Source organism: Hesperophylax consimilis, chromosome 5 (genome assembly GCF_061612785.1).
Source record: "Hesperophylax consimilis isolate HC1 chromosome 5, BYU_Hcon_1.0, whole genome shotgun sequence".
In the NCBI taxonomy this organism is placed as follows: domain Eukaryota; kingdom Metazoa; phylum Arthropoda; class Insecta; order Trichoptera; family Limnephilidae; genus Hesperophylax; species Hesperophylax consimilis.
Genome location: NC_142840.1, coordinates 24,217,835 through 24,241,316, shown reverse-complemented (window position 1 = coordinate 24,241,316; position 23,482 = coordinate 24,217,835). Strand labels below are relative to the sequence as shown.

Below are 23,482 nucleotides of genomic sequence, written 5' to 3'. Positions count from 1 at the left end.
ATAATTGGGTCAAATATGTGCATAGGCAAGTACTTGATTACCCACTGGTTTAATTAATAATCCGGCATAATAATAGTGAATAATCCGATTAACTGGTTAACTCAAGAAATTTGTAATAGAACAGTTTTTAAGACACCTGATTATCCTTATAAATACCTAATATTGCATAAGGATGAATTTAAATATCAAAACATGATAATAATTTTACGAAATGGGCATTAAAATGGATGAATTAAAAAAAAAAGATCTATTCAATTTTACCCACCTCATCTTCAATATTAAAATGAATGTCAGCTTATATCAACGCTGAAAAGGACAAATGGCATTTTAGCCATTAAAGCGCTATTTATCCTTTCAACATGATCTCTGAACAAACCGAAGCCTTTTTACCAATCTAATATAAATTTAGCAAAGTTACCATTTAGGACCTGCACAAAACATAGAAAATATTGACAACATAGACAGGAGGTGGGATTAATTAATGAATTAATTCCGAATTAGACTCGTTTTAGTAAATAAATAAATATATTTATACATTGGACGCTTTCATAATTCCTATGGCTACAGCACAAACAAAACACACATTCTTTATCACAATAATGCTAAAGGAAAAATGTAACTACTAACACACGCATGAAAGAAATGAAACACTGGCCATAGGAATTATAAAAGCACTCATTATTATCACACATCTCCCTCCCACGCACTAATGAAATGAAACACTGTAGCCATAGGAATTACAAAAGCGCTAATTATTATCACACATCTCCCTCCAACGCACTAATGAAATGAAACACTGTAGTCGTAGGAATTATAAAAGCAATCATTACACACATACTCCTCATACGCATTAAACCAATGAAACACTGTAGCCTTAAGAATTACAAAAGCGCTCATTATTATCACACATCTCCCTCCCACGCACTAATGAAATGAAACACTGTAGCCTTAAGAATTACAAAAGCGCTCATGAAATGAAACACTATAGCCGTAAGAATTATAAAAGTCATCATTTTATGTAATTGTATAAAAAAATATAATATATAGTGAAAAAACAAATTGGATTTGCAGAAAATAAAGAAAAAAAGTTTCAGTGCGTTGACTAAATTTTTATTAAATATACATAGAATATAAGACCTACGTATTACAAACATTGTCTCTTATATAAATAGAAAAATATTATATATTGCAATATTACACTGTGTATTAAAAATCCGAGCAAGTGAATAATTCATAAAATAGCAATAGCAAGTTAACTTATTTATGTAAAAATATATGATTAATTTAATCACAAAGAAATAAAGTTCATCGATGTTGTAATTAGGATATTTTCAATTTTAGTTGCACAATATAATTTAGAAAACCAATTAAAAAGTGTAAATAATGTATATTTACCAATATTATAAGATTTTATTACAATAAAATAATGATTAAAGGAGTCTTGAATTTCTCAGAGTGGAATGATTGGAAACGAAATAAAATTTTAAAAAATATTTTGAATTCAAAATCAATTCTAGAGTAAATAATTTAAATTATTGATAAATGACTAACAATGTTTTGAGCTACATAATTAAAGTTACAAAACTCTAATGCATTGCGAATATGGATGTAAATATTGCAAATTAGAAGATGCATGGGATCTCCGACCAATAAACTTTAATAATAATAATAAACAACATTATTACTTAATTGCATGCTTCTTTTGATTAAACGATTAAAACAGGATTATGCATTTCACCTAAAATATAATTAGCGGTGGAAGTCAAGCATCCGTATGTAAATGTAGGCAAATACATTTATAACACATATTACATCACTCCTCAAAAAAAATTGGAAGACAGATAAACACATTAAATTAAAAATTCATAAGACCTAGAAATGAATATAAAACACAGTGTAAACAGTCCATAGTTGTAACTAAAGATATTAGAAGAACGAGATGTGCTATGAGCAGTTCATACTGTGTGGAATTGTTTTGCCCAGTGTCGCCGGTTTTGTTCACCAATACTACTGCACACCTTCGCTTACGCTAAGGTATCCGCACTAATACATAGAACAGATTTCTGTGCGTACACGTCCCGATAGTATTCAAAGTACCCTAATTAGGTAGTACTCCGCCTACGGTCCGGCGGGCAACATAGCATATCTCGTTCTTCTAATATCTTTGATTGTAACAATTGTTGCAAACAGACTCAGTCCACTGGCACATGGCTATGCTAAATGATTACAAATTTGAACATGACATACTTTTCCCTAAAACAAAATGGATTGGAATATTCTCAATTCGTGACTGTAAACTATAATAATTATTATAACTCATCACGATAAGCCTTCCGCGTAAGGAACGACACAATTCCCTTTCTATACTGGCTGAAATGTTTTTGTTCACAAACAAACTTTTTGGCTTCTAGTTATCAAATTCCTTAAGCGTATTTTGAAGTTTGTCAACAATCTTTTGATAGAAAGTGATTTGCTCCTTTAGATATAGTTGCATGGCGGCTTTCAAGTCTGTTGTCCTCTCCGATTTGAAGTGGTTTATTTCAGCTAACAGTGCATAGGAAACCACATCAGTTCTTCTGATAACCTCATTCAACTGTATGACTTCCATCTTGTGATCCGATACTTGGCGCTCGCACTCTTTTCGCTTCTGAACAGCTCCTCTCTGTACAGACAGGCAATCTGGGAATGCTCCAATGATACCTTTGTATATATGAAGTTTGTCACTTAGCGGTTCCCAGTCGAACCGTGGTTGCTCTTCAAATAATCTACCGATTTCTATGTACGCTCCGCCGGTTCTTTTTATTGCCCCTGTCAATTTCGAAGTAGATATGATTGTGCCCTCGTCCAAACCCAAAGCATTTCCCAAATTATAGAACGTCTCTCCAATCTTTTGATACTCCCTTTTATAAGGACCTTGATGTTTTTTAGATTGATCCATACAAGTTGCCATCAAATTCTTTACAGCGGAGTCCATACTGTGAATAAAAGTGTTACACAGATCTGTCTGTGACTCCACTTGAGATTGAAGAAGGGCCTTCTCCGGCGGGAAGATGGTTATGCAATAGTTAGCGCCTATTAATATATCTTTCTCGGCTTGACGCTTGCCGGCTTTCCAGCGCTTCTCATCTGTGCATGTCAGGAAATGCTGCCATACCTCGCAACGAGACAGAACAGGATGACGACACACCCAATCCACAAATTCTTGCAGCTGTACACGCCGATGCTCAATGAATTGTTCTTCGTAGCGTCCTGATATTTGCTTGTCGGGTAGCGGGGGAATAGGAATTAAGCAGAATTTAGCAGTCAATCGTTCATGTAACCAATCAAAGTGCTTGTATCTTCGAGAAACTTGAATATTATTGAACGAAGGCGTTAGTTGATAAGCGATAAAACTTTTGATACCTTTGAACTTGGTTTCCTTCTTGGGCGAGGCGACGATGACACTATAAGGATGAGTGATGGGGGACCACGCGTAACCTTCTTCATCTTGACCGATAAAAACTTTATCCGCATCCGACACTGTGACATTAAGAGTGCCTAAAATATAACTTTCACCTCCACTTTTCACAAATGTCGAGAACCTATTGAGATTCTTTTTGGCGACAGCATTGGACTGAGGTCCGCCGTAGTTAGAGACAGTATCTTCATTGTTGTAGTCGTTGATGGGCATCCCCGGTAAGGGGTAACTGGGTGCTTCCGGGGTGTTGGATGCACTGGGAGGGCCGCGTGCATTGTGGCTAGCGATGGGTTGTCCCGAAGGACCGATCTCGGAGTACGTGTCATCATCCCAGTCATCTTCCCAAGCGTCTCCATCTGCCCGGGCGTAATTCTGGTCAGGGGTGGTCTGGGCAGTCTCTCCCCAGTCGTCAGCGGTCTGATCGTACCTGTTCCCCGCCATGTCGGGCGGCAGGATGGGCGGTGGGCGCTCCGGGGGCCCGGCCACCACCTTCTCCACGTACGCGGCGGGGAAGAGCCCCGTCTGGCCCTGAGCATTGCATCCCTCCCACCAGCCTTCCCCCACGTCCACTCGGTTCACCATCAGCAGATCCCCGCTGCTGATGGAGAGTTCGGCGGTGCCCGGCTCCCCGTGGAAGTCATATAGAGCTCGCACCTGGTATGACATGTTATTGTTGAGAACCACCTAAAATGAAATAAAATAGATGCAATGAAAGTATTTGAAGAAAATATTCTAGAGGCAACAAATAAGTTAAAAACAAATGGAGGGAACTGACCAATATTACATTTTATAACTACCTATATCTTTGTATGACACAATAACATTATTGGAATGAACTATTGTTTTCAAACATTTACCTTTCGATGACATATTACGTATAATAATTTAAGGTTACTATTAACACCGCTGTCAATATGATGATTAACAGTAATGACACCAGACAAAGTAAAAATTTGCTATTATTTTATCTTAATAATGTGAGTAATGTTCTAACATTGGTATCTTTGTTATCAACCTTTAAATAGATAGTAAATAGGTAAGTATTGATTAAATTTACGTGTTGCACAAATCTTCGGGCATTTCGTAAAATGAATTATTCAATGACAGCAACCAGCGTCTACTGAAGTTGGAACAAAGTGATTCAGAATAATTGAAGACTGCAGTATTTTTGGAAAATGGATGGTGATACAAATTTTATTAGAAGTACGTAAGGTACCGCGGTTACTCATCAAAATGTGAATATAAACAGATAATGTGGTCAATAGAAAAATGTCACATTGGCATTCAAGCACAACATGATGAAATATGCTTCTTCCTTACAATAATAAACAGAAAATGACAAAAGAAACTGTTTAAAATATGCGACAAATTAAATGTAAATACTTTCCAAGAAATTAAACACAATTAATAATGAACAAACGCCCGTATGTGACGTCAGATAAACATCCACCAACGTTAATTTACCACTTGTCATAACCTAACAAATGTGAAAGATTTCGATATATTATAGCCTTAAAACTGCAAAATCCTTTGTTAAACTAATAAAGGGCTATGTAAAGCGCATTTTAAACACACATCACGAAGCTTACCTGGCAAATTGGTGTAAAAAAACACAATAAAGTCTGACGAAACACACTACGCGGCCACCTAAATGACAGATGCGATTAGAACTCCACTTTGCCGGTAGAGGCGCTAGTGTAGATTTTTCTCTTTCGTACAATAATATACTCGCGCTCTTCACATTTTAGCGCCGTATAAAATATTTTCAGCTAGAAAATTTAGTTCATGGATAAAACCACAGACATAGGAATTAAATAAAACATATTTTTTATGAAATCATAACAAAACGCGTGCATAATCATGTGAACAATCGTGTTCATTTTAATGTTTTAATGTAGACAATACAATAAATACATTAAATGAATTCATTAATACTTCTTTTGAAACACGATTGTAAAAAATGTTTTACGTGTGTTCATTATTATAAATAGGTGTGTGAGAAAATACAAGTAGGTAAGTACCTTACATCGATAAAAAAATAGTACCTACCAAGATAGTCATACTTATTATTTATGAAGCATCAAAAAATTGTCTCAGTGCGAGTCTTGCGTGTAAGTGTCATTTTCAAAATTGGAACTGATTATGTGAAGATTTCAGACAAGTACAAATACAACATTTGGGCCTATATTATGGTACTAAAATCTACAACAAAATCCCACTCTCATTCAAAATTCACAACAATTTTATTTTAATATTTAAATCTCAAATAAAAATCTGGTTACAAAACATAGGGAGATCAGAACTAGATAATATACTGACACGAAATACAAACTGAAACTGAAACCTCTCAACTCAACAAAAAAAACACTATTTAATATCCTATTTATAATTACTTTATACTATCCAAAACAAAATTTTAATCATATGTAAATGAAATCCTCACCACGGTAGATCCTAGTGAGGATATCATTATATCTATTTAAAAAAAGATAATATTATTATTATATAATGCCATGCAATTTTTGAAAAATGCATCTGTGGCGCGTGTGTAAGCATAAGCATGAGTGCCACCAACAGTTGTTAGAATGCGTTGTCATCTATAACGAGTCTATCTGCCTAGTTCACATCGATTTTGTTGATTGATTTCCACTACCAATATCATTTATTATCAGAGAATTAAATATCACTTAGTTTTGGGAAGTGAGGTTTAACTAAAATATTTCATTCCATGGAAAACAAATTATGAACTTACTGGGGCTAGAGGCGCTCTTCCTTTTTTAAGCATTATTATAGAAGAATATGGGTAAAAAAACACAAATTTGTCACATCACTACTTTTATGACCATTTCGATTAAAAATATTCTAGGTAAATGACATTTTCTTCGCCGTCTGTTATCTATCAGATAGTGATATTAGTTTATATCAATATTTGGATTCAGTCGGTAGATATATTTCTTTACCAGGAAATATACGTATAATTATTTTTGACAAGGAAAATAAAACACCGGGGGCACCAAAAAATACACTCTATTTACATCCCAATCCCAATACTATTATTTTTTAAAACAGAATTATAGCATACAAGAGTTGAGTCTACCTATTTTCTAAGATCAGTGTGTCCGCAATAACGCAACTATAAAGCAAAAATTATGTCTCACTGAACACTCGCAATTGGTGAGCTCTGGCGTCATGAAATTTGATATATTTTTTAAAGTTTTGTAAAGTCTCGTGAAGCGATCATTCGCTGCGAGCTTAGATATAGTAGATACTACCAGGGCCGGCCTTGTGCTGGCGCAATTGGAACATTTCTGCCGACTTGCCAAGGCGCCAATGAGGTTAGGCGCCAAGGCGCTGATAATACCTAACACCTTTTGGCTCAGGGAAGGCCCTGGGTGCCATTTTCTCATAACAATACTAATTTCTATGGTGACACAACTATTTACACTACCAAACTACATTTCCACATGAGGTATGAAATTTTTAAATTTATATTTAATTAGTAAAAAGCCAAGACGCCATACTGATTTTCAACTTTACTTAATATGAAAAAAGAGTGTTGTAGCCGTTTAGGAAGCCGTTTTATTGGTTCAGTAAAGATTCGATTTTCAGACGTAAAATCGGCGTGTTTACGAAATTCTCATTCGAATTTTTCAAGAGTATGGTAGGTACCTAGTAGTACCCGACCGAAAAACGTTTGGAAAAATAATTGTCTTTGAGATAGTGACTTTTGAACAAATTGTATAATTCTTGTTTTTTTAATAAAAGAAATGTTACATTAAATACTTGCTTTGTAATTATGTATCTAGTTATTTAAGTAGCTACTTACGAGACTGATGTTTAATAATTTAGTACAAAAATATGTCAGAAATGTGCATTTTTATATAAGAGCCTCCAAACACAAAAATAGCTACTTTTTGATCTACCAATATTTTTAAAAGTGAAGACAAAATCCATCGAAAATCGCTATGGCAATCTTTTTGCCCCTTTCTCGAGAATGGCCATTTGCAAATGCAAAATCTCGTCCATGTCGAAGGGCTCGGGAGTATTTTAAACTGCCAAATGTAGGTCCATTAGCGACCCAAGTAGGACCTTCTACGGGTCATGGCGTGGCTGGGAATACGCACCCTAATTCTCGCCCTAACGGTCCATCCTTATGGTTTACAGGGCTCAATTTACTGGATATTACTCAAATTCCAAAAAATGAAATAGACGAATTCGAGACTAGCAACCCAGAGCCAAGGCCAGGATTCATTTTGAATTACGACGTTTTTTCGCACGTTGCGACAATGTACATACAGTTCGTCGAGAAATTTAATAAAATTAGTTTTACAACTCGTGGGATCGCTCTGTAGCAAGATATAAAATAATAATTATTAAAAAAAAAACAATTAACTAGGTTTTTTTCATATTGTGGCGACACCGATTTTGGAACCAATTTTAGTACCTACCTTCAGTTTGACATATACAGGAAAAACATATAAATTCTTTGATATTTTTTGCTTTTAGTGCATGTTTCTTTCACATATTGGTTTATGAGGTGACCGGGTATCTCATCAAAATGACAATTCAACACACCTACAAAAAATTGTACAAAGTGATGAAACAAAAACTAGGTTAAATAGGTTACATACGTAACTATTAACCTAGTTTTTGTTTCATCTCTTTTGTGTCTTTCAATGACTCTATATCACTTTTTAAAGGTGTGTTAAATTTTCATATTGATGAAATATCATGGAACCGTTTTATGAATAGGTACTTTGATTTAATCCATATATTAAAAAATGTAAATGTTCGTCTGTTCAAAATCATACATCTCCGAAAGTTCTTCTCCGATTACTTTGAAATTTTGACACAGCGTTGCATTCGAATACGCATGTCTTTATATACCTATATTCGTTTTCCCCATATTATTTTACCGTTCGCTTAGCATTGGTTTTTAGTTTTTTTTATTTTGGAATTACATATATATTTTTTTTTATATAGATGTCTCCCGTGATGGGTAAAAACATGTTTTTTTTTAAAAAAGAGCGCCATCCGTTGGACAGACATGCTTTTTTTTAAAACTGCGCTGCTTTTTGAAAAATTAGACGTAAAAAAATCACGCGCTATTGTTTCTATAACTGCATAGACAGACTGAGCCACAGCAAAGCGTAGCAGGGTACAGCTAGTATCTAGTAAATGGCTAATTTGATAAACATGTTAGTAGGATCATTTCGATTTCAGTGTTAAGGCGATGCATTACGTCGTGTAACATTTGGAATCGGGCCGCTAACAATAACACTCCTTATATATATGGCGATAAGGTCTAAATTCCCACCGGCCGCCTATTTTGATTTATGTAAAATAAAAACAATATTTAAATGTTTTGCGATAATTTTCTAAGGAACTTAATTTGCCAAATTTACAATCATAACCGAAAATGGGTTCGTAAAAAAGAGATTTTGAACTTTAAACCCATTTTCAAGAACCTCAAACATTGTTTTTTTCTGGGCTGAATGAAATGATCTATTCGCAGTATTTAAATAAAGTATATAAAATTTTTCTAAGCTACCACAGTTTCAACGCAAAAATGCATGATTTTCAATTATTACGCAGTGCACCGCTTTCAAAATGTATATTATTAAATGTATAATATGTACCATCTAGAATCATTTCTTTTTACCACCCATCTCTGTTGTCAACACTGTTTGATAAAAATAAATAACTTCAATTTTTTGTCTTTGAAACACCGTGGTGTTGCCATTTAAAAATATTTAAACGATCGCAGCGCCCTTCTTTTTTCTAGACTTTCTTGGCGGACTGTAACCTAATTAAAACATACTGAAAATCTCAAACGGCTTCTTGCGCGAATGCAGTGCTTTTCGTAGGTTCATTTCTGATTCGGTTAATAGTTTAGCGTGGAACAGAAACTAAGTTAGTTTTCTAAATTATGTTATGAAACTTAAAACAGTTTCTTGAAACCTACACAAGATTCTCCTAAATAAGTAAATTTAAGTGGCCATTTCCCCGACAACATCGTCAGTTCGATTAGGCGTGATTTTGTTTGAGTTTTAACCTTTCACTACAAACAAGATTATTTTATGTAATAATAACAAATATTTAACTGTCTTTGTTTTTATACCAAGTTGAGATAGTGATATCCTCACAGGGATTTCCGTGCACAGAATTTCATTTACAGAGGTTATATATCAAAATTGAATTATTTTAATATTATTAAGTAGCTGAAATAATTATCTATATGTGTGATGTATGGTAATAAGTTGGGTATTCAAGCGATAGATAACACTAGTCATAAAGCTTACTCCAGAGTCCGACAGATGTCGCTAGAGTGTAGCAATTGCCTGTGGGATATTATTGACAAACAACAAGCTTCCAAAAACAGAGAATTACCAACCCTCGGGTAATAAACAGTGTAGCTAAATCCAGACTCATTAATTGTTAAATAAATAAACACAATTATAGTAAAAGAACCCTTTACTTTTTACAAGAGTTCCCAGCACTAAATCTGCAAGTATAGCAGAGACATAACAATATGTTAAATAGTAAGCGCTCATTTTGGAAAAGGAGCTCGGCAAGCGAAAATTCAAAGTTCGAAGCTCGGTAGCACCAACATACGGAGAAAAGTATTTTTTCCGAAATCCTGTTAAAAACGTGATTGCAATCCAATAAAATATTAGTCTATTCACAATGTATCGTAACACGCGTTAATGCATGTCTTTTTCATAATGAATATAATGATGAAATGTTACAATATTTAAAAAAATATGAACACTTGTTCCGACATCCGAATAACATATTAGTGTTGTACCGACAATATTAGGAAGCCTGTCAATTCATTCTTTAAAGGCCTGCAATCCCGTTTTTAACAGGAATAGGATTAATTTTAAGAGATTTTTAATAAATTAGTAGTTTTCTCCGTACTCAATAAGGTATTTTAAATTTTTTTTCTCGAAAAAATGAAGAAAAAAATACGGTAATAAAGATAATTTCATGTTGAAGAATAAATTTTCTATATCGATTTAAAATGTGCCATTTGCCGCCAAAACGACATGTTCGTTTTTATTCGTGCCAGGCGACGGTAGTGACAGCCGTCTTACCAGCGTTTTCTATTTTATAATGATGTTGTAGCCAGTTGGAACCAACTCAAAATGTGCGGTATAAGATCGTTTTTATAATCATGAATGAAAATATGTATTAAAATTACATTTTCTTAGTACGATAATCACAATCAGAAAAATAAACGTCCAAAAAAAATTTAAATAATAAATTAGAGACGCTATATGCTAACCGGATTCGACAGTTTTAGTAGGGAGCGTTGGAGGTCAATTGTCTGTCAACAAGTGGAACCTATTTTTTCGCTTCATGTCTCATCTAAATATAATACAAATATTTTTCTAATGCGTTCTTAACTCTTAAATAATTATTTCACTAACGAATGATATATGTAGGTAAGAATATATTTTCTTGGTACACTCTATACGTGAGTGAATATTCTGTAATAACGTTTAGTGTGAGTATCGACTATCAACAAACGCACGATAATGTAAGTAATCATTCACGCACACAGTCATAAAGATAGTATAAAATAAAACAAATAAACATTCTGCTCGTCTTGCCTCTAATCAGTGTTAAGTATTATCGCATTTAGTCACGTGGTACTTATATCGCAATTTAAATTTGTGCAAATTAAGCGACAATTGTCGTTAAAAAAATAGATACAAAATCTTTAGAGGAACGGTCACGTGGCGCCCTATTCATACAAAACTAAAATTTGAGGCCAACATAGTTAACTAAATTGAAAACAAAAATCGATGAAAAGGTATAACAAATGTCTATTATGGGTATATTTTTTTAATAATTATAATTAATTATCTATACAACATAATTTAAAATAAGAATAAATAAAATAAGACATATCCATTTTAGATAATTGCTATACTTTTTGATTAAAAAAATAATATTTCAGTTTAGTTGGGTATTTTGGCCTCGAATCCAAATTCAAGTTTTATATGAAAAGGGTCGCGCAGCCGTTCACCTTAAGTGATTAGGTAGATACTTTTAGTTGTAAGCTAAGTGATTGATTATCTTGCGTTTTACAAAATATTCTATACAAAAACCTTTCCTTTTTGTAAAACCATCCATACTTTATGAAATACCTAATAATATGTAGTTGTTCCGAAAGTAGGTAGCGAAATCTTGTTGGTATTAGTTCAAAAAGATAAATGTGAAAAATAAAGTTGTTGCTTTATTTTTACTTAAAATGGTATTTCTCAAAGAATTTGCATTTAAAAAATATTAATATTGTAAAAATTACTATTTTACATAATATTGAACTAAGAATTCAATGGCGTAACACCAAATTTTCGAACCCTGTGGTAAGTTTTTAAATCGGTCCCCAACCCATTCAGGTTGAAAAAATGCAATCTTTACTGTCAATAATGTTAAAAGAGAGATAATTACAATTAAAAAAAAAACAGAATTATGCTTTGTCATATGGTATTGAATTCCAAGAAAATATATTTTTGTATGGTATTGAATTCCAAGAAAATATTTTTTTTATATGGTATATAATTCCAAGAAAACATATTTTTGCCTCGTATGCACTGTCCCATTACCAAAAGATAGGCGAAAGATGCACATTCAACACAGTATTTGAAGTACAGAATAATAAAAAATCCCTAAAAATAAACATCAAAAGAGAATAGCGATTAAATAAGATAACCATTCAAATATGCCAAATCAAAAAATGTTGATGATTGGAATGTGTATAAAAATAATGACAATGCATGCAATGAATAATTTTATATCAAAAAAAGAAAGACAAATAAAATATAGCAAATATCACGTGTCACATATATAATGTATAATAATAGTATATAACGTGTTTAAGTACTAGGAGTGAAAAGGTTTGTTGGGAGAAAATGCCATCTGCCAAAAGCCTCCACAGCGGCCATCCCCAACGGAGCTGAAGTTAAGGTGCACTTAACCTACTTTATAATTCCTTGAAGGACTGCTGAAACAATTTGACTATAAACACAGAAAAAATACAGTCTGTACGAATTTGCAATACTATAACATAAAATTACCGGTTTTACTAGACACATTTTTCATAAATACATGAAAAAAAATTATGTATTAAAAATGTATCTAGTATTACTTTTTGATTATTTTTTATTCAAATATTTTTGACAGGGGTGTCAAGGGATTCAAGGGTATTTATTCTAGGCCATCATTTCAAATTTTGGAAGGAGGGAAGGTGAATTAATGTATTAATTTTGTTTAAATAGCAAATATCAAATTATATGGATGATTGGAGTCGAGTTCAGACGTAGAAGAGATGATATGTTGAATGAAGAGGGGGAAATTTTAGATAAGGCTTCATAGAAGAGAGAATATTTGTTTAGGGAAGGACAGTAAAAAACATGTGATCTAAAGTTCCCACTTTTTCACCACAGAATGTACAATCTAAGGAGTCAAGTACTTGAATTTTATAAAGGTGAGAAGGAACGGAACAATGTCCAATTTTTATTAGAATAAGTGAGGATTTTTTTTTTGCTCATGGTTTATATCAACCCTACGGTTTTAAACTAGTGCGCTTACCTGCAAAATTTTGTATTCATTGAAGGGCGCAAGAGCTCACTGTACGAAATATTTGGCTGCTTCAAACAGATTTTTTAATTCGAATATGTCTGTCCGGCAATAAATATTTTTGTAACCAATTAATTGGGCAACGTATCAACATCTTAAACGCTAAAGATATCTTACCTCCGATATGAGAAGGAACCTGAACAAGAAAGAAAGTAATTGGAAATAATTGGATCATTGAAATTTCCGAATTTTATGCTTAGGAACTTTTACATATTGGAAAATACTATTCGTATTTGTATAAATTAATCACAGACCAAAGAAAGGATATACTTGAGCCGAAGCAAATCCTTGATCCCATTAGGTGCGACGGGACATAACTATCTAGCGTCGAGTGGGTTCCGCTAAGTAGTTAGTATTCACAAGTAGGGGCTGCTAGTGTCATTTGGTCTCTCGGGTCAAATACATTACGGCATTTAGATGGAATATGGGGTAATTATGCCGTAATGATACATTAAAAATTTACAAGAATTATATTAAATAAACTAATTTCGGTTGTCGGTGCGTGATTTTAATATGTATTCCTGCGTAATGCGTAAAATTATTCAAGTTCAGTGAACTTTTTTATTTTAAAATGTTTAACTGATGAGTATGAATCATATCAGACAAGTGATACAGTAGGGGCCAACATTATTGTATTAAACAACAATTCTTTGTTTAATATGTGTATTTTTTCTTTAATTTTTTGGCAGGTATTTAGCGAGATATCGTCATGTTTTAAGTTTACAAACATTCGAAAGGCAAATTTATTTTTTTAAGGCTCATTATCTCGATGCAAATATTTTTTTATAAATACTTCCAGCTTCACAAATCCTACAATTATAATATCAAGTGATTTTCATAAATACCTACAGTTTTACAAATCCTACAATTATAATATCAAGTGATTTTTCACGCTGGTACCTACATAATAAAATATAATATTATCTCGCATTTAAAAAATGTCACCAGACAGCAAAATGACATCAATATTTTTTTTAAATATTAATACCAAATAAATTGCATGGCGTTAAAAAAAACTACAAGATTTCAATTTCAATGGGAAAATATTCAAACCCGCTATTGCAAAAATGTGCATGTTTTGCCAATGATCGACCGTAAAACACACACTGATTTCCAAAATTGATTTTGAAAATTGCGACGTATAACGATGTTAAATCAAATCACAAAGGTGAAAACTATTTACGTGCCTACAACTTCAACAAACCTTTGGTTAGTGGATTACCCTCATATTAATTTGAGGTTAACCACTTGACCCTTGACTCCCAAATAACCTAAAAGTAAGACACTAGGCATTTGGGTGAGTTTGACAAACAGCTAACATATTTCAAGTTTTTTTGTGTGGATTACGCCTAAAATCTCCATAATGTGTCTAAATGTGTCAAAATGCTGGTGTGGAACACACAAGTCCAAGCCCTGCCAAATGGGCAAACTGCGTGGAATTAATTCTACTTCACGGAGACACTGGCTGATAAATTGATCACTGACTTGGGACTTAATCCTTGTCAAAGCAATGCGTCGTAAGTTCCAGCTTTTTAAAAGCAGAATAAAATATATTGGAGCGTCTAACGGATGGAGTGATTAACGGACTGGTGAAATTAAAAGCTTGGAGCTAACGAAATAAATAATAAATAACACGGAATATGGTGGAGTTGTTTACTGCTGATGAGGATAACCTTGGCAATATAATCACGTGCTGACATATTTATTCAGTCCATTGTGGGCATTTACACTTTATATTGTTGGAAATTGTTTATTGAAGTACAAACTCACTAGAGTCGGTGGCACCAAGGCACCCCCATTATTATGGATGTTAATGTGCATACTTAACGTAATATTGTCATACCTGACAATATTTGAAAATCTCCTACTACCACCAAAGTAAGCTGAAAATTTGGTTGTGTTGTGGGGGAGGACTTAGCCAGCTGAGGAATTGAACACTCTACCCCTGGGTGGGACCCAAACGCGATGTCAACTCGGCCACCGACCGGTCGGTGTAATCTATTATGTAAGTATCTCATAAGCAGATAAGAAAGAGAGCCAACTTCACTGGATTGCACAAATGTGCCCTTATCAGTTCAGAATTTAAAAAAATCTTTTATAAAAAAAGTTTTTTACTCAATTACATCTATTAATAAAAAGAGATGTATTAAACACTTTTTTCGTTTGATTGAGGGTTGAACCTTCCTCCCCAGGGACAGGAGTTAACAATGTCAACACCTAAGCCAAATTTTAATTGAATAGTCCCGAAATTTATTTCATACATTAGTCGGAGCAGCCTCCGTGGTCGACGGGTAAGACTCTCGACTAGCAATCAAATCAAATCCCGGCGTGTGCAAGTAAATTTCATATGATGAATTTGTGTTATTTCACGATTTATTCATTTTAAATAATATATATTGTACTCGCAACACTAGTGTCACTGACTCCATACGGTTGGAAGCATTTGGGACTGATTGAGTTCATTTTCATCGTAAACGAAGTCTATCTGTCGATTTTCAGATTGATCGGATGTCGGGAAGTGGATTAATTTCAACTAAAAGCATTAAATACATTTTTCAAACAGCATTTTTATATTAACTTAAGCCATGTCTTTTTTAAAAGTATCTATTGGAATTTCACTATTGTTTTCTTCAATAAATGTATGAATGAAGTGGAACCTTTACATTAAAGCAAAAATTTTTGAGGTGATGATCATTAGCAAGAAAACCACTCCCGAGATTTTTTCACACCTGTCTAAATACGGCAATTTCCAATTTAAATAACGTGAGTAATCTCTTAACTTGTAGTTAGTCATAATAATAATGTAGAAAACGTGACTAGTAGAAATAAGTTCATCAGATCAGAAAATAAGATTCATTTTTTAATGTTACGCCGATAGTTATACCTACCCACTAAATACTAAATAGGATAAGTATGAGTATAAGTTTTGCTGGACCTACTTTTCACGTGTTTGATAATGCTTCATCCGTCTAACACTCACATAACTTTATCTAGCGTAAGTCTTAGTTAATCATCGCGCTAATCGAGGACTTTTTACTCCGGGAAATCTTAGTTCTCGTTAGTCAATACAGAATGATCACAATGCAACGAGTTTCAAACTCATCCACGTTGTTTGGGTAATGACGCATTCACGTGCAGGGAACAGTCGATGTCTCTACGGGGCAGAGCAAGGCTGTACGCTGTTCACTGTAACAGTCTTCCCTATTCAAGATTCTAGTCGGGCTTTTCTGTAGTTTGTATTATTCCGCAGAAACAAATGTTTCGTTGGGTAAGTACGGCAGTGCTTTTGCAACCCCTATAGGTGTTTCTATAAACAATGAAACGATACGAAGTTGCACTATTTTTAGAACATTTGTTTCTTTACAATGTAATAATATGCAAATGGCAATGGCATGGGAATAATGGGTTAGTAACGGGTTCATAGCGCTGGAAAAAATAATTTAAAAATATGAAACTTTTTATAAGGCTTCTCAAAATCTAAATAGGTGTTATAAAAAATGACGTAAACCTCAACACCCTGTCGAAATATTTCCTCATTTTTGTAAATAATCTTAGCGTCCTACTTCAATCACGACCTTGACATGTTTAATCGCTGTAAATACCTACTCTTTAAGAACTCGGAATTATTTTTTTTAATTTTTTTATTTAGGTAATTCTTTTAAAAAGAGTTGCAAATGATTTGTTATGTTGACCTTACTGGGTATTATAATTGTGTTATAATAATATTTGTTTAACGAACAAAGTTACTGTCTTAGGAAATTGAGGGAGGAATTTTGCACCACCTCGTATATTAATACCCTGAGAAGTTTTATAATATTATACATGTAGAATTCCCTGGCGGTGCCGGGGCTTTACACAAAGTCTGTCGAAATCAGACATATACAACGACTATCAACGACTTCCTCTTCTTCTGAAGGTCAAGTGTGCAAAGTTTCATCATTTTGGAATAAAACTGTAGATTTGTATTAAATCAAACGCCGGCTCGCCGGCCGCCACAAATTAGTTTTATGTTTTTTTTTTTGTATTAGGCAATTCACCCTAAAAAGAGTGCTATGTGTTGTTTTATGTTTGTATCTACTTCAATAAAAGATTTCCTAAATCAGAGCTCCAGGATCATGCTTCATTATATTATTCACGTGGCTTAGGACGGGTTGTTTCGGAGAATTTGAACAATTCATCAAATTTCAACGTTCATTCAAGTTCTGTGAAAGAATTTTTCAAGTTCTGTTTTTATTTCAGTTTTTTCAAGCAACTAACCTACAAAGATATAATAACAGAACTTGAATAAGTCTTTCACAGAACTCGAAAATGAACGTTGAAATTTTATGAATTGTTCAAATTCTCCGAAACAACCCGTCCTTAGAAACTTAGAACACTATACTGCCATTTCCCACCTTGAGTGCTGATACTTGGAACTAATGTTGAAGACATTTTTTTTTTAATCCCGCAGTCGAAAATTCAAAATGTGTGACATAATCCTATTCCTTTTGTTTCCAAAAACACCGATATGTCTGTATCTTTGCAAATACAAAAAGGGATAAACCAACGGACATCAATAATCGATGACTTTTGGTACGGGTTTTAATTTTCTGGATTTTAGATGTCAAATATCATTTTGATGAATGATTTTGTTTTTACACATGGACATTCCACCATTGGGGAATAAATAAATTTAAAAAAAAACACAGAATAAATATTACGGGCCTCCTTAAATTACAGCTATCAACTATTTTTCAACATAGTCGCCTTTTGAGTAGGTCCTCGTCATAGTTTTTCACCAATTTGCAAATACCTTCTCCATAAAAATCGGCATTGCAGCTTGGGAACGTAACCAACCTGCCAAATCTATAGGCCCATCCAAAGATATTAGAGCCCATCTATAGACAAGCGGTGGTTACTTTCCGAACAGACCTCGTACCATAGATAATTATCTCAGAACTGCTAAATTTCATCCGTGATTTTTCTCCTTAGTGATAATACGCCGGAAAGTGGCGGGAACGAGGCAACCAACCAACGGCGGGAATTAGGTAGCAGGTGGGAAGGGTTAACGTTAACTCATACCTACCAATGAAGGTCGCGTGAAGACAACCAACACACGAATATCTTAGAAAACTACTTAAAAACTTTGTAATGTAGTAAAATATTGAAGTTTCCTGTCAGCTACCGATGATTTTGTACTTTCTTGCAAGACATCTTGTTATAAGAAAGGAATTTCGAAAATCCATACTGAGAAATAATTAAAAAGATATATGAACGAAATAAAGCATATATTTTTTAGAATTTCCTAATTTTTCTGCCAGACACTCAAATCAATATTGATTTGAAAACAATATTGCGTTTAAAACTCCAAATAATCCAAGAACCGTACAATTGACTTGTCTTATTAAATAAAGATTGTATTCTAAACTGGCTTATGTTATGTTTAGTTAAATGTGTTAGGTAAAAAAATCACAAGTAATAGAACAACAGTTAGGTTAGGTTAGAGCTAATTATGATTATGTTTTCTGAAATCGTCATCTTGAAAACGTATTACGCATATTGAAACCCGCCATGACAACACCATACGTCGAATTAGGTTGCTGAGGTTAATTGGCAACGTTATACGAATAGGCTCAACACATGTCGCATTGGAAGCCCGCAGACTGAAATACGTTCATAATCAACCAATTTCTGATCTCTGAACCACACCTGCTGGGGGTTTTAATGAAACCTTATTTTATATTAGTACTATTTTATTAGGGAAAACAATTTCAAGAATGTGTTTGAGCATAAACTAATGACTGAAACTATTGACTCCATAAGATAAATGATCTGGTGAACGCCTAATGGATATTAGCTCATTTTTTACGTCGATTGGATCCTAGCTGACTGGGAAATAATTAAAGTTCACTAACGCGCAGCCTTTGAATTGATGTAAAGGTCGTGGAATAATATTCATAATTAATATTGAACACAAATATTAGCTGCAAACAATTCAATTAAATTTTATCGAAATTCGATACTTCGTGTACTTTCATTAGTTTGAATGCATTATAAATTAAAGTATATTTTACAAAATTTTAAATTAATAATTAAAAATGTAAATTCTGTATGCCGTGTTTATTTTTTGGAAGTGGGGAGAATATTTTCCCTCAGGGTCTATGTCATCTTTGGGTATCCTGTGTGGAGGTTTTTTTAAAGGAAATGAAGGAGAGGAAGATCTGGGTGAGTAGAATCTGGGGGTCAGTGTGTACAGAAGTGATGGACGTTTGAAGTAGAATCTGGGGGTCAGTGTGTACAGAAGTGATGGACGTTTGAAGTAGAATCTGGGGGTCAGTGTGTACAGAAGTGATGGACGTTTGAAGTAGAATCTGGGGGTCAGTGTGTACAGAAGTGATGGACGTTTGAAGTAGAATCTGGGGGTCAGTGTGTACAGAAGTGATGGACGTTTGAAGTAGAATCTGGGGGTCAGTGTGTACAGAAGTGATGGACGTTTGAATTCATCCTTTCCACTGCGGTGCAAGGTGCTTGGTTGAAAGAGTCCTGCTGGAGAGTTAAAAAGATGTCACTCAACTAGTCTCCAAATCCGGCCCGCCACACAGCAGATGGGCAGACGTATCCGCCGCCAAGATCTAGACAATTCTCAACCCATGAACCCTGGCACCCCTACTAAGTCACCAAACGTAGCGAACCACTTGGGGTGACCAATGGCTGAGATGTTGGTTATCCAATGAATGGTCCCCCCCCCCCCTACCCCAATCGGTAAAAGGATTGTGTAGGTTAAAAAAATAGATAAGTAGATTACTACATTGATGGAAAATACAAAAATATTATTTGAAGCATCTCTTTTATCAATGTGATGTAAATAATAAGTTGTGGTAGGTGGAGGTCCCCCTCCACCCCTTCTTCACCCTTGCCTCACAAAGGGTCGAACCCCACTACCACCATTCTTGGTAGGTTTATAGCACTTCTTGTACAGTAAAGGGGCTTGACGTTCATACAGGAGATAAGAACTGCCTAACGTACTTACTAACAATAAATTATTATCTATACGAAAAAGGGGAAAAATGTAGCAATCAGTGACATCTGTCGTCACCTCTATTAACTAGTATAACTTAACTAACGAAATAATTATCATATTAGGTTGGCTTTTTTCATGCAATTGTGAGGTCAATCAATATGGCCTGAACACATTAGTTATATTTGTAATAAAAAAGTTATTAACCATCAGGAATATCCCCACTAAAAAAGATTTAATCAAGATCACTGATAGAATACTTTATTATGTGATGTGATAGTGCAAATGAAAATATTCTAAATTAACCAATTAAAACACAAAAAGCAAATGAAAATTATACAGTCCCCGTACTAACTATCACTGACGAAATCTTTAGCAGTCTTAAAATCATTACATTTAATTAAACAACTCTATTCTTAAGCATACATTCATAAATACAAAACACAAGAAATATATTTGGACAAAAAAGCTTTTTAATTTTTAATCAACTCTACAACAAAATCTCACTAACTTTAAAAAATCACAACATTATAACATTTATATTTAAAATAAAAACCAGGATATAAAACATACATATCAGAATTAAAAAATATACAATATGAAACCAAAACCATGTAGGTAAATGAAATTCTTAGCGCGAGAGATCCCAATGAGGATAGCTTTATCTCTACTTGTTACAAGAAAAGGAAAATCATAAAACATTTATTATTATAAAATGTTTTAACAATTTACCACCAACTTACGTCAGAAACAAACTAAAATAATAAAGACTTCCACCACACGAGGCAGAAAGAAAACAACCGACTAAAAAAATAACAAAACAAAAAACACAGAATTGTTTACCGATCCTAGTGAAATTAAAATATACACAATATAAGATAATTTTAAGAAAAATGTGTAGTATTAGGTGAGTAAATTAAAATGGTAAATTTGTACCTATGATTATATTAGATCACAAAATAAGTGTTATAAATAAAAATATATATATTAATTAACTAACCCGTTTTTCTAATGCCTACCCTGATCAAAAACTATGTGCACGCCCATATGGTATGTACTCATATAAGTATGTATTCTTCTTCTCTTTCTCTTGTACAAGTTTGGCAATCATCAGGTCTATCTTCCTATCTTCACCCGCAAGCTAAACCCGGAACAACTCCGAGGTCATAATCCGAGGTGTACCATTTTCCTTTAGTCACAATTTTCAAGATTTCCCTCAGAGGACCTCTCATTCTAGAGTAAGTATGAGAAAATTGACAACATAAAGCATCGGGTACTTACTACCTCAGGGACAAGTAGAGTGGTCTTTCCCGTAAGAAAGGGACATCTCGGTTAATGCTCCTTTGGCCATTTCTGATCTTATTATGTCCCATATCTCGCTTTTAAGAGAGCAGTTCTCATTTACCCAAGCGCCCATTTATCGGTACTTGGTAGCTTTTATACCGAAACGCCATGCACTATAAGGTTAACGTCGCTCCTGGCTCTATTACCGACGGACATACATATTGTCTAGGTAAGGTAACTTCTCCATGGAGTGTCCTTATCTAAGGGGTCCACTATGGAAATGTAGACACTTAAGTTTTGTGTTAAATTCTTTTTTATTACATGAATGCTTCACAACTTCTTAGTTCCATGATTGAAGTTACTTAGCGAACTGAAAGAATCTGCGCTGACTTACAATTATCTTGCCTGAAAATGGTCTTTCCGGGCAAGGTGTTGGCCGTCAATATGGCGGTGAACCGTCAAAACTAACGTTCACTGAAAGAGTAAAAAAATCCTAATATATAGGACAAATTCCACTTCTTCTTTGACAACTCCACGAAAGTTGAATACTTTGAAGCAAAATAGCGAAATTATTTATATTAATAAATATTGTGTTATAAATTACGATAGTTTTGGTGGAAAGAAGATGGCAAAAAAGACGCACATAATTTGCATTAGAGTGAGAAGAAAATAGATTTTTCCCGGCAATATTATCGTAATATCGGTTGCCGATCGAACTCACCGGTAAGGAAGAGCAATATGTCGGCAAGAATAAGCAATACTTAACTTAACAATAATATCTTGCTCTACAATATGAAAATCTTGACGGCATTACTTTGCCTAAAAGACATTTCCGTCAAAACCCTTAAGTCTGCTTATTTACATGTAGATTAGTCGACAAAGGAACTGGAAACTTTTATACCAATTAACGTAATGGCCGCGCGAAATGAACCTTCTTTGAACTATCTAATTACCTCCAGGTAACCAACAGAAGCTTGATTATCGGGAGGTATTAGTCGGTCCATTGGTAACATTAAGCTATTGTCTCAAGTTTAATAGCTTCCCGAGATAATAAGGTAATTAAAGACAACATATCCTGGGTTTGTTTTCGGCAACTTTGAGCAAAATGAAAAGATTAATCACGGGAAAACTTCAAAAGACAGATAAATGGATAATTGGGTTAAATGGATTGCTTTTCTCTGTGATAAAAACAAAGTTTCTCCAAAATCGAGAACAATTCATTAAAAAATAAGTTTTATCAACGTATATACTGTATTATTTTTTTTATCTGTACAATAAATACAATATAATAATATTATGCAAATTAAAAGCAAAGAATTACACCATAAAAGCACAAAATTATTTTTTTCTCACCGACTTATGAAAAATAGAACCTTCTCAGGACTCAAAAGTCAATCAACAACTTGTCATCAATATTTAGTTATTTCCGATGATTGCCTACAGTTCTGGAAGAGCTTTGATCTCATGTATTATTTCATTCACTTCAAACTATCAAAAGTCTCTTGTTCCTATAGATTTCCTTTCTTTATCCCTAAGCTCACCGGCAGCTCGATCATAGAGTGTGTTTTCTTGTTTGTTTCTCTATTTCTATCAAATAAATAAAGAACCCTAAAAAAACAATCCTAGGGACAATGATGTTATGATGACAAATGACAGATGTTATGATCGCAAATAAAAATGCAATAAAGTTTGGGACTTTTGTCAAATCTATGTTGGGTACCTACAACATGGTAGTAAAAACAAACATTTACTTTCAACTACTTACAGCCTAGAATATTTTTTCATATTTTAGTTTATATTTTGTCGTGCCTGAGATCATACATAGGACTCTATTTTCATCAAAGGAAAGAAGTAACGCGCCAAACTCTGCTGCGATCCCAAAGGATAACTTCTCAAAAGGAATCTGGAATGACTGAGTTACGGAAATCGGATTGAATTAAAAAGTAAAGCTCATTAGGCACCCAATCGCAAACACGGATAAATACAAAACTTTACTTAACCCAACTTAATCGTCTTTAAGTTCAGTACCCAATTCGAGACCGAATAAAAGCAGACCAACTAGCTATCCCCCAAAATGAATTAATTATAAATTCAAA

General features: G+C 33.9%; 2 protein-coding genes across 3 annotated transcripts in view; both read right to left on the bottom strand.

Moving 5' to 3' along the window:
- LOC149423679 (CD151 antigen-like) overlaps nucleotides 1-23,482 on the bottom strand; it is a 490,631-nt gene that overhangs the window by 298,568 nt on the left and 168,581 nt on the right. The gene's annotated exons all lie outside the window — the stretch shown is intronic.
- Nucleotides 1,317-5,114, bottom strand: SH3PX1 (sorting nexin 33-like protein SH3PX1). The gene is made up of 2 exons (XM_089632075.1): nucleotides 5,047-5,114; nucleotides 1,317-4,141 (listed from the first exon to the last, which is right to left on the bottom strand). The coding sequence occupies exon 2, from the start codon at nucleotides 4,121-4,123 to the stop codon at nucleotides 2,408-2,410; it is 1,716 nt and encodes a 571-aa protein (XP_089488201.1). The 5' UTR covers nucleotides 4,124-4,141; nucleotides 5,047-5,114; the 3' UTR covers nucleotides 1,317-2,407.